The sequence below is a fragment of the Neocloeon triangulifer genome, unplaced genomic scaffold (genome assembly GCF_031216515.1).
Source record: "Neocloeon triangulifer isolate White Clay Creek 2 clone unplaced genomic scaffold, ASM3121651v1 ptg000013l, whole genome shotgun sequence".
In the NCBI taxonomy this organism is placed as follows: Eukaryota; Metazoa; Arthropoda; class Insecta; order Ephemeroptera; family Baetidae; genus Neocloeon; species Neocloeon triangulifer.
Genome location: NW_026775555.1, coordinates 4,449,417 through 4,470,395, shown reverse-complemented (window position 1 = coordinate 4,470,395; position 20,979 = coordinate 4,449,417). Strand labels below are relative to the sequence as shown.

Genomic DNA, 20,979 nt, shown 5'->3' with positions numbered 1-20,979 from the left:
TAACTGCCTTGGACGCAGAATCGATTAAATAGGCGAGTTGATAATACCGGGTGGCGGGTGCAAAAATTAAAATCAAACTCACTTAATCAGAAAGAAATAAAGTTCAGCAGCAAAAAAAAATTGTTTAAAATTAAATTCAAATGGTTAAATAAAGACCTTTTTAATTTTTTTTACAAAATTAAATAAGTTTTAGAATTTAAGATCAATTATGGAACTGAAAAAAAATCACAATAAATTCTGTAATAAAACCAAGATTGCTTGTTGGCTTATTAGTTCAATCTTGAGGAATCTGGCTCTGCAATCAAACAACTCATAAAACCGCCAATAAACTTGAGTAAACAAACGTGTTTGATCTTGTTATAAGGTCTTGCTGAACGCGGTGGTGTTGTAAAAAGTAGAAACCCATGTGCCATATTATTTGTTTCAAACTTTATTTTTAAAAAATATTAAATAATTTGGCAATTGATTGAATTACAGTCCAAAAAAGAAACCAAAGTTGCCTCCAACTCATTTTCTGGCTGAACATTCAAATTTCCTTGCCATTGCGAATCATAAGAATTCGTTCTCTCTCTTTTTTTTAAATTCTTTGAGCACAATAACCGTATTATACATTTATTACTCAATTATTGTACATGAGTCAAATTTCGCAAATTTCGATTCAATTTATATAAGTTATGCTCGTACATCGTTGAAAATCAACACAATAGCTGAAAATTGATCTAAATTTTTGTTGCAGTTCCAGGAAAACTTACAAGGGTTAATTCACAACAAATGGATAATTTTACAACTAATAATGATTATTACACGCACTTTAAAATCTGTTAGACCGAAGCAACAAGATTATTAACGCAAAGAAGTTTTTATTAAAAATATATAGCAAGTCGTTCGGAACCAGACAATCATAATATTTCAACGAATGCGCATCAAATGTACATTATGCAGTTTCCTTAAATCTACGCCAGAGTTCCGTCGTTACATATATACAGCGTTTTAAAAGTACAATTTTTACACATATTCTTCCGATCCGAAGTGAAGATTGAGTAATAGAACGAGAGACATTCATCGAGAATCCAGGTCGCGAAACGTTCAAAAATCGAGATAATTACACCACATTCAACCCCTAATTTAGGGAGTTTTATCCGGGTACACGCACAAAATTTCTTGATTAATACTCGGATTGAGTTTTTCCACACAAATCATTCGATCAGATGCAAAATTCAATAATTATGTAAAAAAAAGACGTTATGCGCGCGACGATCCAATTAAAATCAGACCCTCTTCGCGCGGCACTCCTCCTTACGATCCAATTAAAACGCTGAGCCACTTAATCTCAAGAAAAAAAAATACAAAAGAACAAAAATTCACTCATCTCCCGATCGAGAACACATCCTTAAACAAACCGACCGACCGGGCAACAACAACTAACACTTCTTCTTCTTCTTCTCGTTATTTATTTTTTTTCTCAACAAGAAAACTGGGGGTTGCTTGAGGAGGGGTGGCTGTGGGTAATTAGGGTGCAGTCTCTCGAGCTAGGTGTTTTGCTCCTCTTAACGAGATCACCTGCCCAGCAGCAGTCTTCTCTGGGGCCGCAGCCACGTCAAGTAGGTGACCAGCAGCGAGGAAAATGTGCACCACGGCACCAGCGAGCCCAGCGGCGACGGCGAGCTCGAGGTCCTGCTTCCGTGCTGCATCGCGGCCGGCTTCTCGTCTCCGGCTGAAAACCAACCGAGCGTTTTATTATTGCAACTCGCCGCTGGCCTCTGCCTGAGTAATCAAATTTGCTCTGCACGCCGAGCTTATAAGGGTGCAATTGGCCAAATTGTTCGGCACTTGCGGCGCTGAGCTATTTTTGGCCGGTAATTTTGGGACGAAAATGTCAGGGAATTAATTTTTCCTACGTTTCGGGTCGACCAGGAAAATTATGCTCAATACTTCAGTTTAATTGTTTTCTTATTTCATATTTAATTGGAATTTTAGGTTTCAATTTTTAATGCATTTTTGATTTCTAAATTAAACAATTTTTCACAGCAGATTGAGCAGATGATAATTTCAATTGCATTGATTTAACCTATCAATGTGTCACTCCCTGCCTTGTTTGTAATAAAAAAATAATTATTAAATCCGCAGCGTTAACAAAAAGCTTTTAATATTTGCACTAAATAAAAGTTTGATAAACTGTTTTTCGTAATTTATATAAAAAGAGAAAAATAATTAAAAATAATAAAAAATAAATTTATTTAGATAAAAAAAATAAAATTATCAATTTTAACTAATTTAATTAAATACTTTCTTAAACTTTAAAATTAGGCTGTCTATTAAATTTATTTCGCAAATTTCATTGGGGCGATTTTTATTAATTTTGATCGTACAAATTTTCAGATTTATTTATAAATTTACAACTTTCAAACTTGATGCTTGAACCTTGTAAATCTATTTGATTTTTCTCTTCATAAAAATTGTCAAAAATGATCTCATGCTCAATTTTTTTTTTCATTTACAAATTTAAATTTTTATGAGCATGCATTACTACGTATTTGTGAGCACCGTGCCAGGACAGGAAAAATGTTGTCCTGAGGTGATGCTATAATTAGCTGGTAATTGAGATGAAAATGCCAGAGAATTCATTTTATGCTCAGTACTTAAGTTTTATGCATTGAAATGTTTTCTTATTTAAGATTTAATTAACATTTTAATAGTCTTTAATTTCAATCAATCAAATTGTAGTAGACAACGTACAAAAACGGTCTTTAATTTTTAATGCATTTTTTATAACTAAATAAAATTTATTTTGTGTCACGAAAAATCAATTCAATTTGCATTTACCTATGAATAAGGAACCCCCTACTATATTTGTTAAATTTAAAAAAAAAATAATAATTTAAAATCTGCAGCGTTAACAAGAAGCTTAATATTCCGTTTTACATGATTTAATAAAAAAAAAATGTAAAAAATTAAAATAATAATTTAATAAAAGTAAAAAGTAAAAATAACGTTTATAAAATTAATTTTTTTTTATTGGAATAATTTATGTAATAAACTTTAAATATAAATTATTTATTAAAATTACTAAGCTAGTTTAATTGGGGTGATTTTTATCAACGATCATGGGACAACATTTACAAAATTCCCATGAAAAGCAATGTTATTTTTAAAAATTCAGTTTTCCCAATAAATTAAATTGTTTATAAAGATAAAGACAGCGCAGGTATCATAACCGCACAGAATTTTTAAACGACCCCGAAACGAATAGTTCACAAAACATCAAATTGCTACTATGGAATGTAGAAGGGTTTAAAAGTGTTTATAGCAACTTTGGTGAAACTGAATTTAAAAATTATGACATTCTCATATTAACTGAAACTTTTTTACTAGAACCATTTTCGATTCCGGGGTTTTATAGCAAACATATTCTAGCCGAAAAATCTGCGCGTGGCAGACCAAAGGGAGGTCTCGCAATTTACTACAAAGGCAAAGTTGGGGAAATCATAAATTGCAAACTATTAAAAAATTTCATAATTTTGAACTTTGAACATCTCTCCATTGTTGGTTCTTATTTGCATCCAAAGTTAAATTCGGATGATGTTTGGGAGCAACTCTTGAAAACTCTCCCAGAAATTAGAAATATTGAAAAGGTTGTATTCGCTGGAGATTTTAACTGTAGAATTGAAATTTCAACCAACTTAAAAGGCAAGAGCTTTCTAGACTTTGCTGAAATGAATGACCTTACTCTTGCAAACAGCCTCCCTCTTCAGAGAACCTACTTAGCTGGAAAAGGAGGCAGCACTATTGATCTAATTCTTTTGGGCCCAGAAATCAAACTAAACAATTTTAATTTAAACAATGACCCCCATTTAACTAAACATTGCTTGGTCTCCATAAATTTTGAGATGCCTAATTCAAATGCTAATCCATATGAACCAGGGCTAGGTCGCCCCAGGGTAGATGATCTTAAACTTAAGTACTTGATTGAATGTAAATATACTGATATTCTAAGAAATGATATTGAAATGGAAAACATAGAAAATTTCTACAAAAATGTACTTGCACTTGTTGAAGAGTCAAAAATCACTCCTCAAAATTTCCAAAGGAAAAGCGCGCCCTGGTTTGATTACCAATGCTACTGTTTCAAACAAGATCTCAACTTTTTAAGAACCTTTATTAACTCTTTTCCAGCGGTAAAAGGTTTTGAAGACGATAAAAACGAAGTGATGGAAATATACTCAACTGGAAAAAAGGAATATGTAAAACTTTGTAAAATTAAGAAAAGGGAATACGTTGACAAATTAGACAATAAAATATTAGAGGAAGCAGAAAAAAGATGTTACAAACTTCTGCAACTTAACAATAATTCAACCTGGAAAGAAAATAATATACCAATGAAAACATGGGAGCAAACTTTGGATAATCTTCTGAATGAAAGTAAACTTAAGCCTGGCCAATCTTTAGACTTAAAGGCTTTGTTAAACCAATATCCTAAAAATGTAGAGTTAAAAAATATTATGGAAGAAGAAGTAGAATTTGCAGTTAAAAGTTTAAAAACAAAAAAGGCAACAGGTTTTGACATGTTAACAAATGAAAATCTAAAGGCTCTCTTCTCAAGCCTCGCTCCCGAAATGACTTCCTTTTTCAATTTATGTCTTCGCGCCGGAAAATTCCCAGAAGCATGGAAATACTCTAATCTAAAGCTTCTATTCAAAGGAAAAGGTGATACTTCTAATGTAAATTCTTACCGAGGCATTAGTTTAAGCTCCACTTTCTATAATTTGCTAGATCGTATAATTAATAATAGGATTACTTCAAGTCTGATAGACAATATACCACCAAATCAATATGGTTTTGTCAAAGGTAAATCAACTATACAAGCTGTAAACGAGTTGATTAGTGAGATAAATGAATCTGTTTATGAAAAAGGGAAGCCATTGTACTGTGTATTCTTAGATGTGAAAAAAGCCTTTGACACAATTGACCGAAAAGTTGTATTTCAAAAACTAATTTCTACTAAAAAATTAGCTCATGGTGAACTTAATCTTGTGGCGGAAATGCTAGATCTAAACTACCTACAAGTAAATGATGGTGTCACTGTATCGGAAACTATAACACAGTCAAATGGAGTCAGACAAGGTGGTGTCTTTTCTCCTTTTCTATTCATTTTCACAGTCAGTGATTTAAACGAGGCCATAAAAAATTGTAAAAATGTCCGTGCAATACTTTACGCAGATGATATTGTGCTAATAGGCGATAGCCTTGAAGATATTAAAGCAGCACTTTTGGAAATTGAGCAATATCTAGCAACCAAAAACTTAAAATTGAATTATGATAAGTGTAAGATTCTCAAAATTAGAAATAAGGGTAGAGGCCGTCTAAGGAAAGACGACATTTTAAATGTAAATGGACAAAACATTGAATTTGTAACAGAGTTCTGCTATTTAGGTGTAACTTTTCAATCATCGGGAACTTGCTTTTCAAATCATGTAAGCAAAAGGGTGAAAGCGGCACTCTTTGCAATGGCCAAACTAAACGCTTTGCCAAAATCCTCTCTGCAGTCGGCCAAAAAACTATTTGACTTAGCTATCTCACCGGTTGCAAGTTACGGAATTGAAGCCATTTGGCCGTATTTGAAGCAGAGGGATTTGGAAAAACTAGAAACCATAAAATCAAGATTCCTAAAGAGAGTTTTAAGTCTGTCTAAAAGAATGAAATCACGACTTGTATATGCATTAACGGAAAGTGAAACAATCGTCAGTGACTTAATGAACAAATACAATCTTCCAGCGCACTCAGAAAGTGACAAATTTTTTAACTCCATGCGTCTTAAACAATTGGAAATCAATCCTCATTTTTATAACACACCTGCAATGACGAACAAAAACTGGCAGGCTACAAATTGTAAAGACAGACACATGTTCACCCGCTACTCTTGCCACGGTTTTCACTACCTGTTTTGCACAAATGCAGCCTATCACACGGCAGCAGATGACAAATGTAAATGTAAATTTTGCGATGAAAAAATTCTTTTTTATCACTTATTCGAATGTAACAAGAGCAATATTACGTTATCAGCCGCAGCGACAATGAAAAAGTGAGAGACAACACCGAGTGTGAGAGACAATACCGATGAAATAATTTTTGTTCCTTCATTTGACCGATTTTTACTTTATTTTATGTCTAGTATGTATGTTGTATACCGTTGGTATTTAATAAATAAATCAATCAATCATAAAGATAATCTCCTTGAAATGCACATTAAACAAATAAATACTAGAATGAAGATAGAAATTAACATCAAAATCAAATGGGCTGTTTTTTTTTTTAAGCAAAAGCCCTCACACAAATATTAAAAATTCGCAAATCTTAATTCTCAATTTCTTCAAATCTTGATGCTTGAACCTTATCTACTGATTAAACTTTTTATAAAAATTGACAAAAACTATTTCATTCGATCAGTATTTCAAATTTTTCCATTTATAAATTCGACTTGTTTACGGACATCTATAAATACGCATTTGTGAGCACCGAGCCAATTCGAGAGATACAAAACATTTATCCTTCTTATTGCAAGACAGGAAAGATGTTGTCCTCTATCATTGGATTTCGCTCGTTTGGCGCGCACCAGGATTGGGAAGGAAGATTTCTTACAAACGCCGAGAGCCTAAACGAGGAACACGCACAACGTAAACTCTTATTTGATTTGACGTTCCTTTTGTCTGGGTAACAATTCCTCCGTCTGGCGCTATTGATTGCCGAAGAAGAACAAAAAATGAAAAGTGCCAGAGGTTAAAAATTACTCAATTCGGAAAACACGATTCATTCCCAAAGGTTTTAAACTTTCCGGGCGCAGACATTTTCATTATATTTGCTGGCAAAGGTCACGCGTAAACACGAGGTCGAGTTAAAAGCAGCAGAAAATCGTTGTTTAAACTGACCTTTGGTGTTCTCTCTACAAATAAACACACGCATAGAGGGTTGCCTACCCATGGGATATGTTTTTCTGTTTTACTTTGGCCGGAGATGACCGTTTGAACTGGCATGAAAGGTTTCATTACAAAAAAAAGAATGCGTCCACCATAGAGATAAAAATGGCGAAAACACTCTAAATTGTTGTTTAATTCACGGTTTTTGTTGATTAAATTGCTCGTCAATTACTCTGACATTGATAATCGATTATTACTTAAATTACTGAATCCACTTGACATTGCAATAAAGAGACGGCGAATCCTTTTGTCGATAAAACATGTGAATCATTTCTTTTTTTTTATCTCTGTTCAAAAGGCAGAACTTGGTCGTTGAAACCGAAAGTGCCAAAAGGGTCAATTAGGACGGCGACGTTGAAAATAAAAAAATCGCAAGCGAAAGGCGAAACAAGCAGCGGCACTTCATTCACTGCTGATGTGTTGCGCAAACAAAAAGCGCGTCCCGCTTTTTCGCTTTAGTCGTTAAATTCACTAATTCCTGCGTCGTTTCAAAAACAAATTGCTTTTCGCTGTGAAAGTCGTCAAAAATTCATAGAACAATACGCGCTGGGTATATAATTCGTCCTGCAGCAAGTGGATTTTGGTTCGACGACTTTTACGGCCGAACTCAATTTTCTTTTCACGCTTGGACACGTCAGAGAGAAGATTAGAATGAAGTGCCTTATGCGGTCTTTTTGTAGCACGAGGATTCTTATCAAATTTCCAATTTGAATTTGATAGCTGTTGACATCTTGGATTTTTTGAAGATATGAGACGTTGTGATGGATTAAAATTTGAAAATCTAGATTACAAAACGCTTTTTTAAATTCTGATTTTACTTAAGAATTTACGAAAAATTGAAACCGGGTGAACCTAGTTGAAAAAGGAAACAAAATGAAAAAAATCAAGGACTAGTAACAGTTTGAAGCTGTTGACTGACTCCTTTGTTTAATTAATTTCTGCAGGCAGTGGCGGATTTTCACATTATATGGCCCCTGGAGATTTTCCCACATCAGCGGAGTGTTTAGAAATTTCACCACATCAGAAAAATTTATTGAAAAAAAAAAAATGGTTGGAGTTAGAAAACCCTAGGTTTTTGAAGTACCAGCAGATCGCAGGTTGCCTATTAATAATTTAATTATTTTCAACATAGTTTTTTTCTTTGCAAAGAGATTTGCCCGGTTTCAATTTTTAATGGAATTCACCCTGAGCCTAACCATTTAATTTAATATGTTTTTTTTATTCATTTTTGTCGATGTTCCATAAATCATTGGTCAAAAACATTAGAATTTATTTTTACAATAAGGCAAATTAAACAGAGTAAAAAAAAATACTTCAAAACTCTTCTACATCATATAAAGATTGTTTTATGAATTCTAAAATTCAGTTATAAAGCAAACAACTTCATTAAATTTTAAAGAGGTTTTTACGTGGTTTTGCTGAAAATGTGCGAGGAAAACTAGGCTTTAGAGGATGTTGAAAATTTGGACTTATAATTATGAAATTCTAGGTTTAAATTGAGCGTTTTAATTTTTTTGTGACTCAAAAAGATAAAATTTGTACACTTTAAGGTGTTTAATACATTTTCTATATAAAAAGAACATTTTTGAATAATTTTAAATTAATTTCTTAATTAAAGGACAAAATTTTTGTACATATTCCATTCTTTAAAGCAAAGTTTTTCTCTTACAGTTTCATAAAAAACACGTAAAAACCAGTAAAAACCTCTTAAAAATTAAATCTTCTTCTTTACACTTTACAAAAAGAATTTACTCTAATTAGAAAAGAAAAAACAACTATTTCAAGAACTCCTTTGAAATTTGCTTCATATACATTTTGAAAATCCAATGAAACGAAAATGCGCCATTTTTTTTATTAATTTTATAGCTGTTCCTCTTTTTTCCCCAATTAAATTTTACGGCTGAAGAGCGAGTTGAAACCGCGAGGCTCGGTTGTTGACAAAAGCTGCTCTACACATTTTTATTTTCCAGTGGTCGCCCGAAAAAAAGGGAAAAAAATCCGTTTGATTGCGGTCGGGACGTGGAATCCGCAACCCCTGTGGCCAGACCAAATCACCGCCGCAGTTTAATTTGAAATGCATGGAATCGGGCGGTCTGCACTGATCGGGGAGGGAAATTAATCGGGGGTCGTTACCGTCGAGCACGTGGACGTTGATGCTGGCCGGGCGGGCGTTGGAGGGCACGCAGCTGTAGTTGCCCGAGTCGGCGGGCATGGCTTCCTCGAGCACCAGGGCGCTGCCGGCGCGGCCCGCATTCTGCACACGCACGCCGCGCTCCTTGTCGTAATTGATCATGCGACCGTCGTGGTACCAGAAAACAAACACCGGCGGCTCCGTGCTCTTTTTCAGGGTGCAGGTCAACTTGAGGGTGCTGCCGCTCTTGATGTGCAGGTCGGCGGCGCCGCCCGAGATCTCGGCCGAGGCCTCTGAAAGACAAATTTCACGGCAATTAGGACGATGCGTAAAAAATTTAAAAAGTTTTATTTAATAATTGAATGAGAAAAGGATCCTCGTGAGACAAAGATTCGACTTTATCATTGTTTTTGATAGAAAAAAGAACCAGAAATTCCAAACTGAAATAATATCCAAACATGGTGATTTGAATTTAAAATCGGCTTTTCCTCGATGGGTTTTTGTGAGTTGTTTATTGTTTCAGAAAAAACAATAGAAACAATAAACAACTCACAAAAACCGATCGAGGAAAAGTCGATTTTAAATTCAAATCACCATGAATCAACCCTTGATCGTGAAATTCTACCACAAAAATATCCAAACAGTTTAAAATGTTAGAAAAAAATATTTTTACAATTAAAAACATAAAACTTTTTTCTGTATTTTAAATTTAATAATAATTAATATTATTTTTTATTTTACTTTTTCTTAGCAAAATGGGTAGAATAAAATTACAAAACTTTACAGTCCTTATCAAATTTTAAATTCTTTTATAATAATAATAAAAAAATAGAAAAAATAATAAGCACGTTATGCACTTTGATATATCAAGTTGCTGAATAGGGAATGACATCGACGTTGTTGATTGATAAATATAATATATAATGTGATTTCAGACTAGATTGGCTTGCGGAGGTATTTTCAAAATGTTCAAATCATCAAAACAAATTTGTTAGGTTCAGCTTAAGTAACTGGGTCAGGAAGAAAAGAGAACATATGCTTGTTGATTGTAACTAAACAATCTGCGGGATAAATCACCGCTGAGCAAACAGATCACAACGTGCTCAATCCAAACGCAATCATTCGTATCACAAGAGCACGTGTAAATATTCGACATGTTTATCAGAGCGCGCGATGCATAAATCGCGGGTAATTATAGTGGCGGTAGTTTGCCGCCGATTAAGCTTTTAATAAACAATTCCGCCCTGTGTGCATCGTAATCGCATTACTCTGGTTGCTGAATCCGTGGTTATGAGAATCGCTAATAACAACAAAACAATAAATTGTTTTCTGCTGGAGCAAAGTGCCTGAATAATTACTCTGTTGACGCAAGTATTGTCGTTAATGGATTTAGCGGGTTTTAGGCTAATTGCAACAATGGTGTGGGATATTTTCAATTATTGTGGGCGTCGAGATCCGGTTATAGTGATTATTGATTGGGAAATGGTCGAACAATGACTCCGTTTGGTTCAAATTAGTTGCGTTATCATTGGATTATCTATTAAAAATAATTTGATCCAGATTAAAAATTTTTAATTTAAAAAATTAAATTTGTAATAGGAATTCAAGATTTAGGGTTCATTGACGGTGATTATGAATTTAAAATCAACCTTTCTCGATGGGTTTTGTGAAAAACCAAAAGAAAAAATAATTTGGTCTTCTCTAAAAAACACACGTTTCAATATTCTGACCTAAATTATCACAAAAATTAATTTGTGCTCAAAATTGTGTTAAAATGAAAAGTTAAATACTTTCTCAATGAAAAATTGTTAATTTGAAAGAAAAGAATTGATATTTTGTACTAATTTTTGTCAATATGATTAGACTAAACAGCTGATACGTGCACAGCAAGAAGCAGGATATATTTTTTTCTTCAAAAATAAAACAACTCTCCGTGAAGGAAAAGCAGAGGATGAATATTTCCTTCTTCCCTTTTGCACTACCCTTGCTAGTTAGCCCGTTTTCCTAAGTGCGGTTAGGAACTCTTTTGGCACTTGGACCGTTTGAAACCCCTACGCGAAAAACCTTTTGGAGTTTCTTTGATAAAGAAGAACAAAAAAATTAAAAATAATTGATTTTAATGTTTAAGTTGAATTAAATACACAATAAATTAATTTGATTCAAGCTTATTAATATGAATAATTTCTTATATTTAATATTTTAAATTATTATATTATTTATCAAATTATTTTCATTATTATCATTATTAACTCTAACAAAGATAGCAAAGTAATATGAGGAATTTATAATTTGAGTTAAAAAGTCAGAAAAGATTACATTTATAAAAAAATTTGGCAGTTCATTAAATGTGAATATTTTTACAAAACCTCCAAGAGCCAATCTATTATCGCTTGAACTGATGTAAAACTTGTAATGTCTCAATTAGGATATATAATTCATCTACAATATTTATTATTTATTTCAGTCACAGTACTAATTTAATAAAAAAAACTCATCACCAAGGAAAAGTCGATTTTAAATTCAAATCACCATCTAAATTGAAGTTAAAATGTTTGATAATGGTTCAAAATACGAAATAAAAATCCTGATTTTCCTTAAAAAGTTGATTAATTGATTTTTGAATTATATTTTAAACAAATTGTGCGGGTATAATTTATATTGATAAAAATTTGATTAAAGGCGCAAATAAAAAAAAATCTACGTTATACACCTCTTAGGAATTCTGCCTAATAAAGGATGAACGTTTACTTCTGACTTTTTGATAAAGCTCAAATTAAATTATCAAGAGGAATTGAAAACATTCCTCATATTTATAATGAATTTATTTTTCATTTATGTTTTAGTTTTGCTGACGACGAGAGTTTTTCTTATTATTTTAAATAAAATTTGGAGAAAAATAGGCCGAATTGTTTGAGTTACCTCGGAGAATTCTGCTTTATATATTCTTACAACAAAACCAAATATTGATGAAGGCAAACGCATTGAAGGTTCGAACACAATGGGGGTGCAAGTCAATATCGTTAATAAAGCTCCATTGAAAGGCAAGAGCCGGAGGCCGAAGGGGAAACTCTCGGCGAAATCAAGTGAAAGGGAAAATCTGGCGAAATTTATGGTACGGAGAGGCGCGTCGACTCCAATAAAACCAAAAGCAAAGTTTAATTACCAACGATTCGCAGTTCGATGAAGATGCTCGTCGGGGGATGCGATGAGACTTGACACTCGTAGAAGCCCGAGTCCCGCTGCTGCACCGACTTGATTTTCAGTCCCCAATTCTGCAATAGAAAATGAAATTAAATTAGGCGCGCTCATGGCAAGACGCGAGCTCTGCAGTTGACGTGCGCACGAGCGAGCGACGAGTTCATTAGGCGGAAATCACAGGGTGAATTTCTCATCTCTCTCGTCGTTTCTCATTTCGCTCAAAACGCGCTGTGTGTTCAGTTCAGTCGGCTCGAGTTGCATTCGGGCCAAATTATATATTCATGCGGCTCTCTCTGCGCGCTACCTACGGCGTGATCAGTTTCGTCTTGTCGTAGCTAATTTGCTTGTTTCGCCTCTAACAAGCTTCGTCGGTCTCTGCACAATTGTTTTGCTTCGCCCTTTTGGTACTCGGCTTGTGAATAGCCCAACGGCGGATAATTCATGATTATGATTATGAACCGAGCACAAGGGTTGAGAAGCTTTTGAGGTTGGAAGTTACGAACATAAATTATTGGTTAATTTTGGAATGGATATTTGAATTAAGTAAATGGAAATATTACACAAATAAAAATTATGAAAGCAATCAAGTAAATTTTTTCGTAGGTGATAATTTTTTTTAGTGTTTTAAATAAAATGGGTTTTTTTTGTTCAAATTTATTTTTTAATTAGAGCATTGAGCATTATTATTAATTTTTTAACAAAACTAAATTAGTACTTGTGACTTATCGCCCTGACGTTCCAAGATATAAAAGTAGTAAAAAAGTTAGAAAATTCCTATTGTGATAATAAAAAATATTAATTGAGGGCGGAAATTTCCCAAAATTAATATTGTTTAATACAACCCCAGTCTGTCCTGGGAAATTTTCGCCCTCGATTAATATTTTTTATAATCAAAACAGGAATTTTATAACTTTTTTTACATGAGCTTTGTCCCAAAATATCTCTTGTCTCGGAACGAAATTCCACGTCAGGGCGATTAGCCACAAGTACTAATTTAATAATTTACCTTTTGAGTGGTTTCTTTAGGTTTTAAACTCCTTAAAAAACGATTTTTAAACTATTATTAATTTTATCTTCGTTACTTCTTTGTTCACATTGTTTTCATTCAATTTTTGAAAATAATTTATTATAAACAATTGATGTAATATCTTTTGATTATTGTGAATTTTTTCTTTTTAAGATGATTTTCCTCTCTATTATGTAAATTGATAATTTTATTTGAATGTATGTATGATGTACCTGGGCAGTAATTGCCTTCTGATACAATCAATAAAGACACTTTGCAACTAAACAAAGAATTTTTTGACAAGACGGCACCAGAATTAACAAGAATTTTGCTAAAACTTCCGAGGCCAAAGTTTCTCAGCAAAATTCTTGCTAGTGGTGGTGCCGTTTTGTTCAACAGTTCCTTTTATTAAATAAATTGTTATCAACAATCAAAGAGACAAATAAACAAAAATAATAACAATTAGTTTGAAGAAATTGACACTTGAGGAGATGATCATGGAAATGAAGAGATCGGGCTTTTCCAATAATAATAATAATTCATTATATTAAAAAAATCCTCTAATTTATTTTTAATCGGCATAAATTAACTTATCATCGATCGATTGATTGATTTTTGAAATAAAAAGCTAGGCTTAAAATAAAAGTAAGTAACTTGGAAACAACTGGCGTCGCTATTTGTATGCAACTTGCTAACTGTGCGATAAGTGGGATTTATAGACGACCCGCTCGACTCGTCTGCAATGCAGATTGCATACCATCTGATGTCCGTATATATTCCCATTCTCTTTCTTTTGTGCTCTTCTCTCGCTTACATCGGAGAGAGAGCAAAAGATCCGGAGATCAAAGAAGTAGCGCCGGCTTTTTTTTATTTCGCTCGAAACATTCGGGACCAAGGAAATTATTACAAGTCTTTTCACTTTGATTCAAAAGAAGCGAAGTAGTGAGTGAATTTTTTTTGCTCCAAATGTTCTGCTAGGAAACAAAGTCAATATTACTCTCAAGTTTAAAATTCAACGGCTCCCATCGCAGCCGTTTGCGGAAATCAAACAAAACCGCAGAGATGCAGACAAGGAAAACATTTCATTGTTAGCGAAATTACTCTAGCGCCGGGTAATCCGTTTACGCGGCCAAATGAGGTGGGCCGACCGCACTCACCTGAAACGAGTCTTTTGCATTTATTTGGGCGCGCGAAAAGCGCCCCGTCGACCTATTTTGCGGCGGCGGAAACAGCACCTGCATCCCCGGGGAGGACTTCTTATTCCGACGGTGTTGCATTATGTGGCACGCTTTGGCCCGGCGGCGGCGACGGGCGAATCTAGTTCGCTCTCTTCTTTTTCCATTTTCTCTGCCCGCCCGGATCTCGACCGTCTCGTGCGCAAAACATCCTTTTTTCGGTTAATATTGGATCGCGAAGGCGAAATAATGTGCGACGGCAACATACGTGAATCGAATTCGCCCCGGAGTCGAGCAACAATCGGCCGCGTTCGTTTCAGAAAAATTGCCGGCGAAAGGATGGAAAAGGGCGAGCGTCGCACCCGCTCGGCGATTGACTTTGGCTTTTCTGCCCGAATTACGCCGCGTGCGAGGTGATTGAAATTGCGCCTGATGCATGTCTACGTTACATTCTCTCTTTTCTTCTCTCGTATCTTTGTTTGTTTTCCGGCAGCGTTTTCTGTTTGGGCTCCCGGCTGCCGCTGATATTAAATTTCAGAAAAGACTTATTGCTCCGTCGGTTGATTCTTAAAGCCGCGGCGCGTGTTTGTTTATTTCATCCACCGCGTCCTCATCAATATGCGATTTCTGCTCGACCTACTTCTTACCCAGTTCGTTGTTTCGAGTGCGATATTTCCAGAGAGAATGTTGGAATTAATCCACTGATCAGAACTTCAAGGAAATGTACTGCCGTACAAAGAAATAGAGTTAAACAAAGAGAGTCTCCTTGGCCGAGTTATTGGCATAGAACGAAAGGAACTTGAATTTACAGAAATTGATCAAAATGAAACCTAAGGAATGAATTAAAATGTAAAATGACTTGAATTCAATAAAAATATCATTCAAAAATTTAAAGCATTGATTTAGATTATAAAATAATAATTAAATTTTAAAAATATTTAATAATATTTAAAATTGTAATTTTACATTGTTTGCAAGTATAGGAATTTACTTTCAATTTTATATTTAAATTAATTGTTATAATTAGGCTTATAAATTTTAAAATAAAAAGATCTAATATATCTCTAGAGAGAAATATATTTTATAAGAATACTTTAGATTTAACTAAATGATTTTTGTTCAGATAAAAGAATTAATTAAAATGTTTCATGCTTTACAGAGAACAATATTCAATAAGAACAATCTGATTCACATTTGAACTATCTGGAGAGTCAATGGCATTAATTTTTAACTAATAAAACAAACAAAAATTAATTTTCCGTATATTACATGAAAAAAAATAGATTTTTGAAATATCATTACAAGCTTGTGTATATAATTTTATATATTTTAAATTTTAGAAGTTAAAATACCTCATTTTTGGGTAATGTTAATGATATAGTACGTGAGACGAGGTTCCCAGAAATCCCGATTTGAGTTGGCATCAATTGCATTTCGTCGCGCATACAATACTGGTTTTACGTCGCGCTTTCAATACTAGTCATACTAGTGGCGGTGTAATTTTGAGGAAACCGATTTTTACATATTATTGCACAAACTTCTATAGGAGGCGCGACGCATGTATGCATAATTAAGATATGCACGCACACCACAAACCAGTACAGTACTAGTAATGTACTAGTAATGTACCAGTACTGTAAATTGATGATAATAAAGATAAAAATAAAAAATGAAATAAATAAATACCCAAATAATATAAGATTGGAGCTTGCCTTCCGCAAGCTCAATATGGGCACAGGCTGACAAGACACTTTGTCTTGGCCTGACCAAAAAAAAAACCATTTTTAACCTATAAGCGACTTTTAACCTGGGACTTTTTCAACTAAAACTTGGGCTTGAAAAAACGGTGACTCGAAGGGAAACAAACATACTCAAGCATTAAAATTTAGCACTGGGATTTTTGTTAGAGTGCCAAATCCACTATCAGAGTGTCTCAATTCTACTAAAAATCCACTCGAATGGAGAATAAATAAATAAATAAGAAACCACTAATAAGTTGATAGCAGAAGGGGACCACTAAGAAAACTTCTAAAAAATCCACTAACATATTTTAGTGGATTGATTAGTGAATGCGATCTTCTATCAATAGCAGATTTTTAGAAGATTGTAATTGGTTTCTTCTATTGCCAGTTGAATCCACTAAGGAATCTTCTATGATAGGAGAATGTTAGTGGATGAGGACTGGCTGGGTTCTTGCAAGAATAAGTTCTGATTTTAAATTATGTAGTTTACAATCTAGTCCTCAAAACGTTGAAACATAAGATCAATTCTTTCAAAGATATGGTAAAATATGAAATGAAAGTATTTCAGGATTTATGAATTTGATTTTAATATATTAAAAAAAAAAAAATGAGTAAAAATATAATTATAAATTAAAAATTTGTGATAATTAGAGAAACGGAAACCTGACTAATTAAAATCGTGATAAATAATGACATAAAAAATAAAAAATAAATGAAAAAAAATTGATATCAATTCCAAACTGTTTCCTTCAAAACCGTTCAATGTAAACAAAGTTCTCTACTTGGGCCCAGTTATATTGCGAGTTTTTAATTTTATAAATTAAATAATGATTAAAATTTGAATCACATTAAAGTTATCTCTGACTTTATTTTGAATATTTTTACTTTGAAGGTTTTTTAAATATTTTTTTTTCATTATCAAAAATTTTTGTTTGAAGGAAGAAATCCCAAAAAGTCATGTTTTGATTTTTCATCACACTTTCGACAATGATGCAGCCTGTGGAATATAATGAAAGTTGAAAAGGCGGTGCAGTGCACAAGGGAGGCACCGGAGCACAAGAAACGCAGCGACAAGAGTGAGAGGCACCGCAAGAAACGCGATTAGGCGCGAAGTCATTTTTCATCGCAGCATCGACATATTCACACACACGCGGCGCGAGGATGGAAAATCAATGTTTTTAATCACGACGGAGTAACGCGGCCCGCGAGCGAGCGAGAGTGGAGACGTCGGGCGAAAATGAAAACAAGCCCCGCAGACAAAGGGCGAAAGCCATAACTGCAATCACGAGAAGTGCCGGGCCGAGCACTCATTGGCCGCGCGCACAAAGTCTTGAGCGTCTACGGACCCTGACTTGAGGGTTGTTTGCAATCTCGCCCAGCTTTTGCAGCTGTATCGAAAGCGCTATTTAATCAAGCGTCCCGATCGGTCCGTTGCAAATGTTTGCCGACGGCCGAGGTATTTTCATTAGCGGCCTTCGACCGACGCCATTGATTGATTTTTTAACGAATACTTCTCTCTTGGGCAAAGGGCTAGATGGGAAAAGGGTCATCAGTACTAATTTCGCGTCTACGGCGCCAAACGTATTGATTTCTGACACGAGTTCATTTGTAGGCGAGAAAAGCTGATTTAGTTTTCTTTTATTAATCCGTTTTTTTTCAGACTTATAATTAATGGATTTAGTATTGAATCGCATAATTAATCCTAAATTAATTTCAATTGAAAGGTTTGGTTGAATAAGTTTTGGCTAATATTTTGTTATTAAATTTAAAAATTTTTGTTAAGGGTTTCAGTCAATTTTTTATCCAGAGGAATTTATTTTTAGAACTTTGTTTTATTGATAATATGATAATTGTCGCCGTTATTAAATAATAATTCAAACAGATTGCGTGACTGAAAGCCAACGTTTTTTTTTTTAAATTAAAGCTTTTGAGCTTTACACCTAGTAAATAAGTTGCAAAATTTTTAAAACCTTAAGAGCGTTGCCGGGTCCAAACTAAAAAAGAGTGGGAAGGAATTTATAACAGATTTAAAAAAAGGAAATCCTCGTTGCAAAAATTTTATTTAAGAACAAAACGGCTCTACCAGTATCACGGTCTGCAAAACTTTTCATGACCAAGAAAAATATTATTAAAATAGGCAAAATTGAAAAAAACCGCATTTTACACATTTTAATATAAAATTTCAACATATTGAATTTTTTGGTTGATTTCGAATTTTTTTATTTTGTTAAAATGTGGTTCTCTTTGTTGTTTTTTTTTTATTTTTATATTTTTCTTGCTCATGAAATAGAATAAAGTTATTTTCTGCAATTTTTGTTAAAATTAATTTAAAAAAACCCCAATTTTTTATTTATTTTTATTTTTTATAAATACTTCCCTTTTACTTTTAGTTTGGATTTTAATTTGGAAAAGTACCATCACAACACAGGTCGCCTTTAGAAGTTAGTTTTCCTATTATTTTTTAGTTTTTCTCTCCGCCATAAACAATTTGGATTCAATTTTTAATTTTTTCATGAAATCTACTTTCAATTCTGCAGTGTCTGAGGGACCAAATTTTTCCAACTTTTACATTAAACCAATTTTTTGAAATGAAATAAATTTATTAAGATGAAGTTTCAGTGCTAAATTATTAAATTATTAATTATAATATATAATTATTGTTGTATATTTATTAAACATTACATTATTAAAAATAATTCTAATCAGAAATAAGGTGAATTTTCTGTGTTAATATAAATTTTTTGGCCATTTTACAGCTAAGGATTAACTTAATAGGATAATAACCAGAGCATTATTGTTGATAACGTTATTTAAACCTGCTCGTTTTACTGCCTAGGCAGCAGCTTTTGTGCTAGCCGAGAGCGCGAGTTTAACTTTTTAACGAGTGAGAGAGACGAACGCAGTGGAAAATAGGACAACTTTTCCATTTAGAAGTTTAGTGAAAACTCAGCCGCGGGTAAGACGTGCGTTGAACCAGTTCGCTCGCTCCGATTGCCAAAGAGAGAAGTGAAAGTTCTATGGCTGCGACACACACACACTTGTATGTGTATAAACTCTTTTTTTACTTGCTGGAAGCAAATAGAGCCTTATTTGCATAAGTACCGTCTCCGATTTCAATAAGCCCGGCTGAAAGCTCGAATTTTGGTGTGCAAAATTAAAATTGACACTAAAGCGACGTTGATCCCTCTTTTCCATCAAGAAGTCGAGTTTATGACCTTCCAATGTCAGCTGAAATAACGCCCACATTTTCTTATCTCGGCACCTCCCGCGGGATGCATCCCGTAAATGGACCCCTTTTTAGAACGTCGGCCGGGGATGGAAATTTTAAGCCGAAATCTTGGCGATGACGCTGAATAGACGTGCGGCCCGTAAAAAAGATTCTCTCATTACAGCTCGAATCTCGCGGGAGACGTACTTTGTGTTATTTACTCAACAAAAATGAGCTGCCGCCGGAATGGCCTCAGCTGCCGCAGCTTTCTTTTTTTCTTTCTTCGCCTCTTTTTTCCTCCTACGCGAGCACAAAAACCGGCAAATTAATTAAAAGCCGTTGTGCTTGCACGAATATAAACCAAAAGATAAATTTTCCAACGCCAGAGGATACATTTTGAATGACTTTTTTTGCAGTTCTAGCCTCATAAATTTACTAGTCTATACAATTTTTTAAAATTAAAAGTAATGTTTTGTAGTTTAAAGTTTTTAATATTAATCTATTTTAATTATTTTACTTCTCGGTTTAAAAAATATTCTTATATTATTGAACTTAAAGATTAGATATAACTTCTTAAATTATTATTTTATTTTTGCTAAAATTTAACTTTTGTATTTAAAATATCACAAGAGAATTTGACTTAAATTTAAAATAAAATTACCTTCCACTTCACTATTTAATCAGATTATAAAATTTTGAAAATGAAATTCTTGAACTTTTCATGTTTTCTACTGGTGACTGATATCATATTGAGTGGAAGAATAAATTAATATTGATCAAATAAAATTTGCGAGGCTTCACTAATTCACTTCAAGGAGATTTATTTTTGGCGTTGTTTCTGAGAATTCGCAATTTCATCACCTCGTCTGATTGCAAGTGGCTCCTTTTCCGAACTTTTCTTTTCACGCGATTGCACTTCTGTGAACCCATCAAACATTTCGGCGTGCGGTGTAACTCAAGTAATGAAATTAAACGAGCCCCAGCACTATTAGAGAAAGGAAGACGAATCTCGTTTGTCAATAAAGCCTCTTTGGCCGAGAGGGCCAAAATAAAAGTTATAACTTTGAGAGCTTTTCGGCGCACAAGAAAAATCGCGCGCCGCTTTTCCTCTTGGAAAAAGTAGCAGCTGTTCTATATTATTTGCGAGAGAGAGAAAGAAAGCTCGCGGCCAAAACACAGCATGCTTGTTTTATCAAAATATTTATTAGATATGGGCGTGATTCATTGATCAAAGTGTGGTCGAGCAACATCAATTTCGTCTTTTCCGAACTCGCTTCCGGCGCGCATTTCCCATTTCCACGTTTTGTTTATTTAAAATCACAATAATAATTGACGCGAGCGTGCCTGGGATTTGAATTGTTTTCCGATTTGTGATTTTTTTCCTGCAAAATAAAAACATTTCCAGACGATTAGCCGCGTGGATTTGGGGCAATCCAAATATTTGCTTGTCGTGTTGAAAAATAAATACAGCGATCGATTTTGACTATGAAAACAGACCAAGCCTGATGTATTGGCCGAGTTTTTTATTTTTTATTTCTTGCTTTTTCA

At 33.9% G+C, this 20,979-nt stretch overlaps 1 protein-coding gene across 4 annotated transcripts in view; it reads right to left on the bottom strand.

Annotated features, from left to right (window-relative positions):
• Nucleotides 1-416: 416 nt before the first annotated feature.
• Nucleotides 417-20,979, bottom strand: part of LOC132199002 (zwei Ig domain protein zig-8-like) — a 153,269-nt gene continuing 132,706 nt past the window's right edge. For all 4 annotated transcript variants that reach the window (XM_059623370.1, XM_059623371.1, XM_059623372.1 and 1 more), the window contains 3 exons: nucleotides 12,266-12,374; nucleotides 9,105-9,395; nucleotides 417-1,714 (listed from right to left, as the gene is read on the bottom strand). In XM_059623370.1, the coding sequence (XP_059479353.1) occupies nucleotides 1,557-1,714; nucleotides 9,105-9,395; nucleotides 12,266-12,374 (558 nt within the window). In that variant the 3' untranslated portion in view covers nucleotides 417-1,556. The remainder of the gene's footprint in view (nucleotides 1,715-9,104; nucleotides 9,396-12,265; nucleotides 12,375-20,979) is intronic.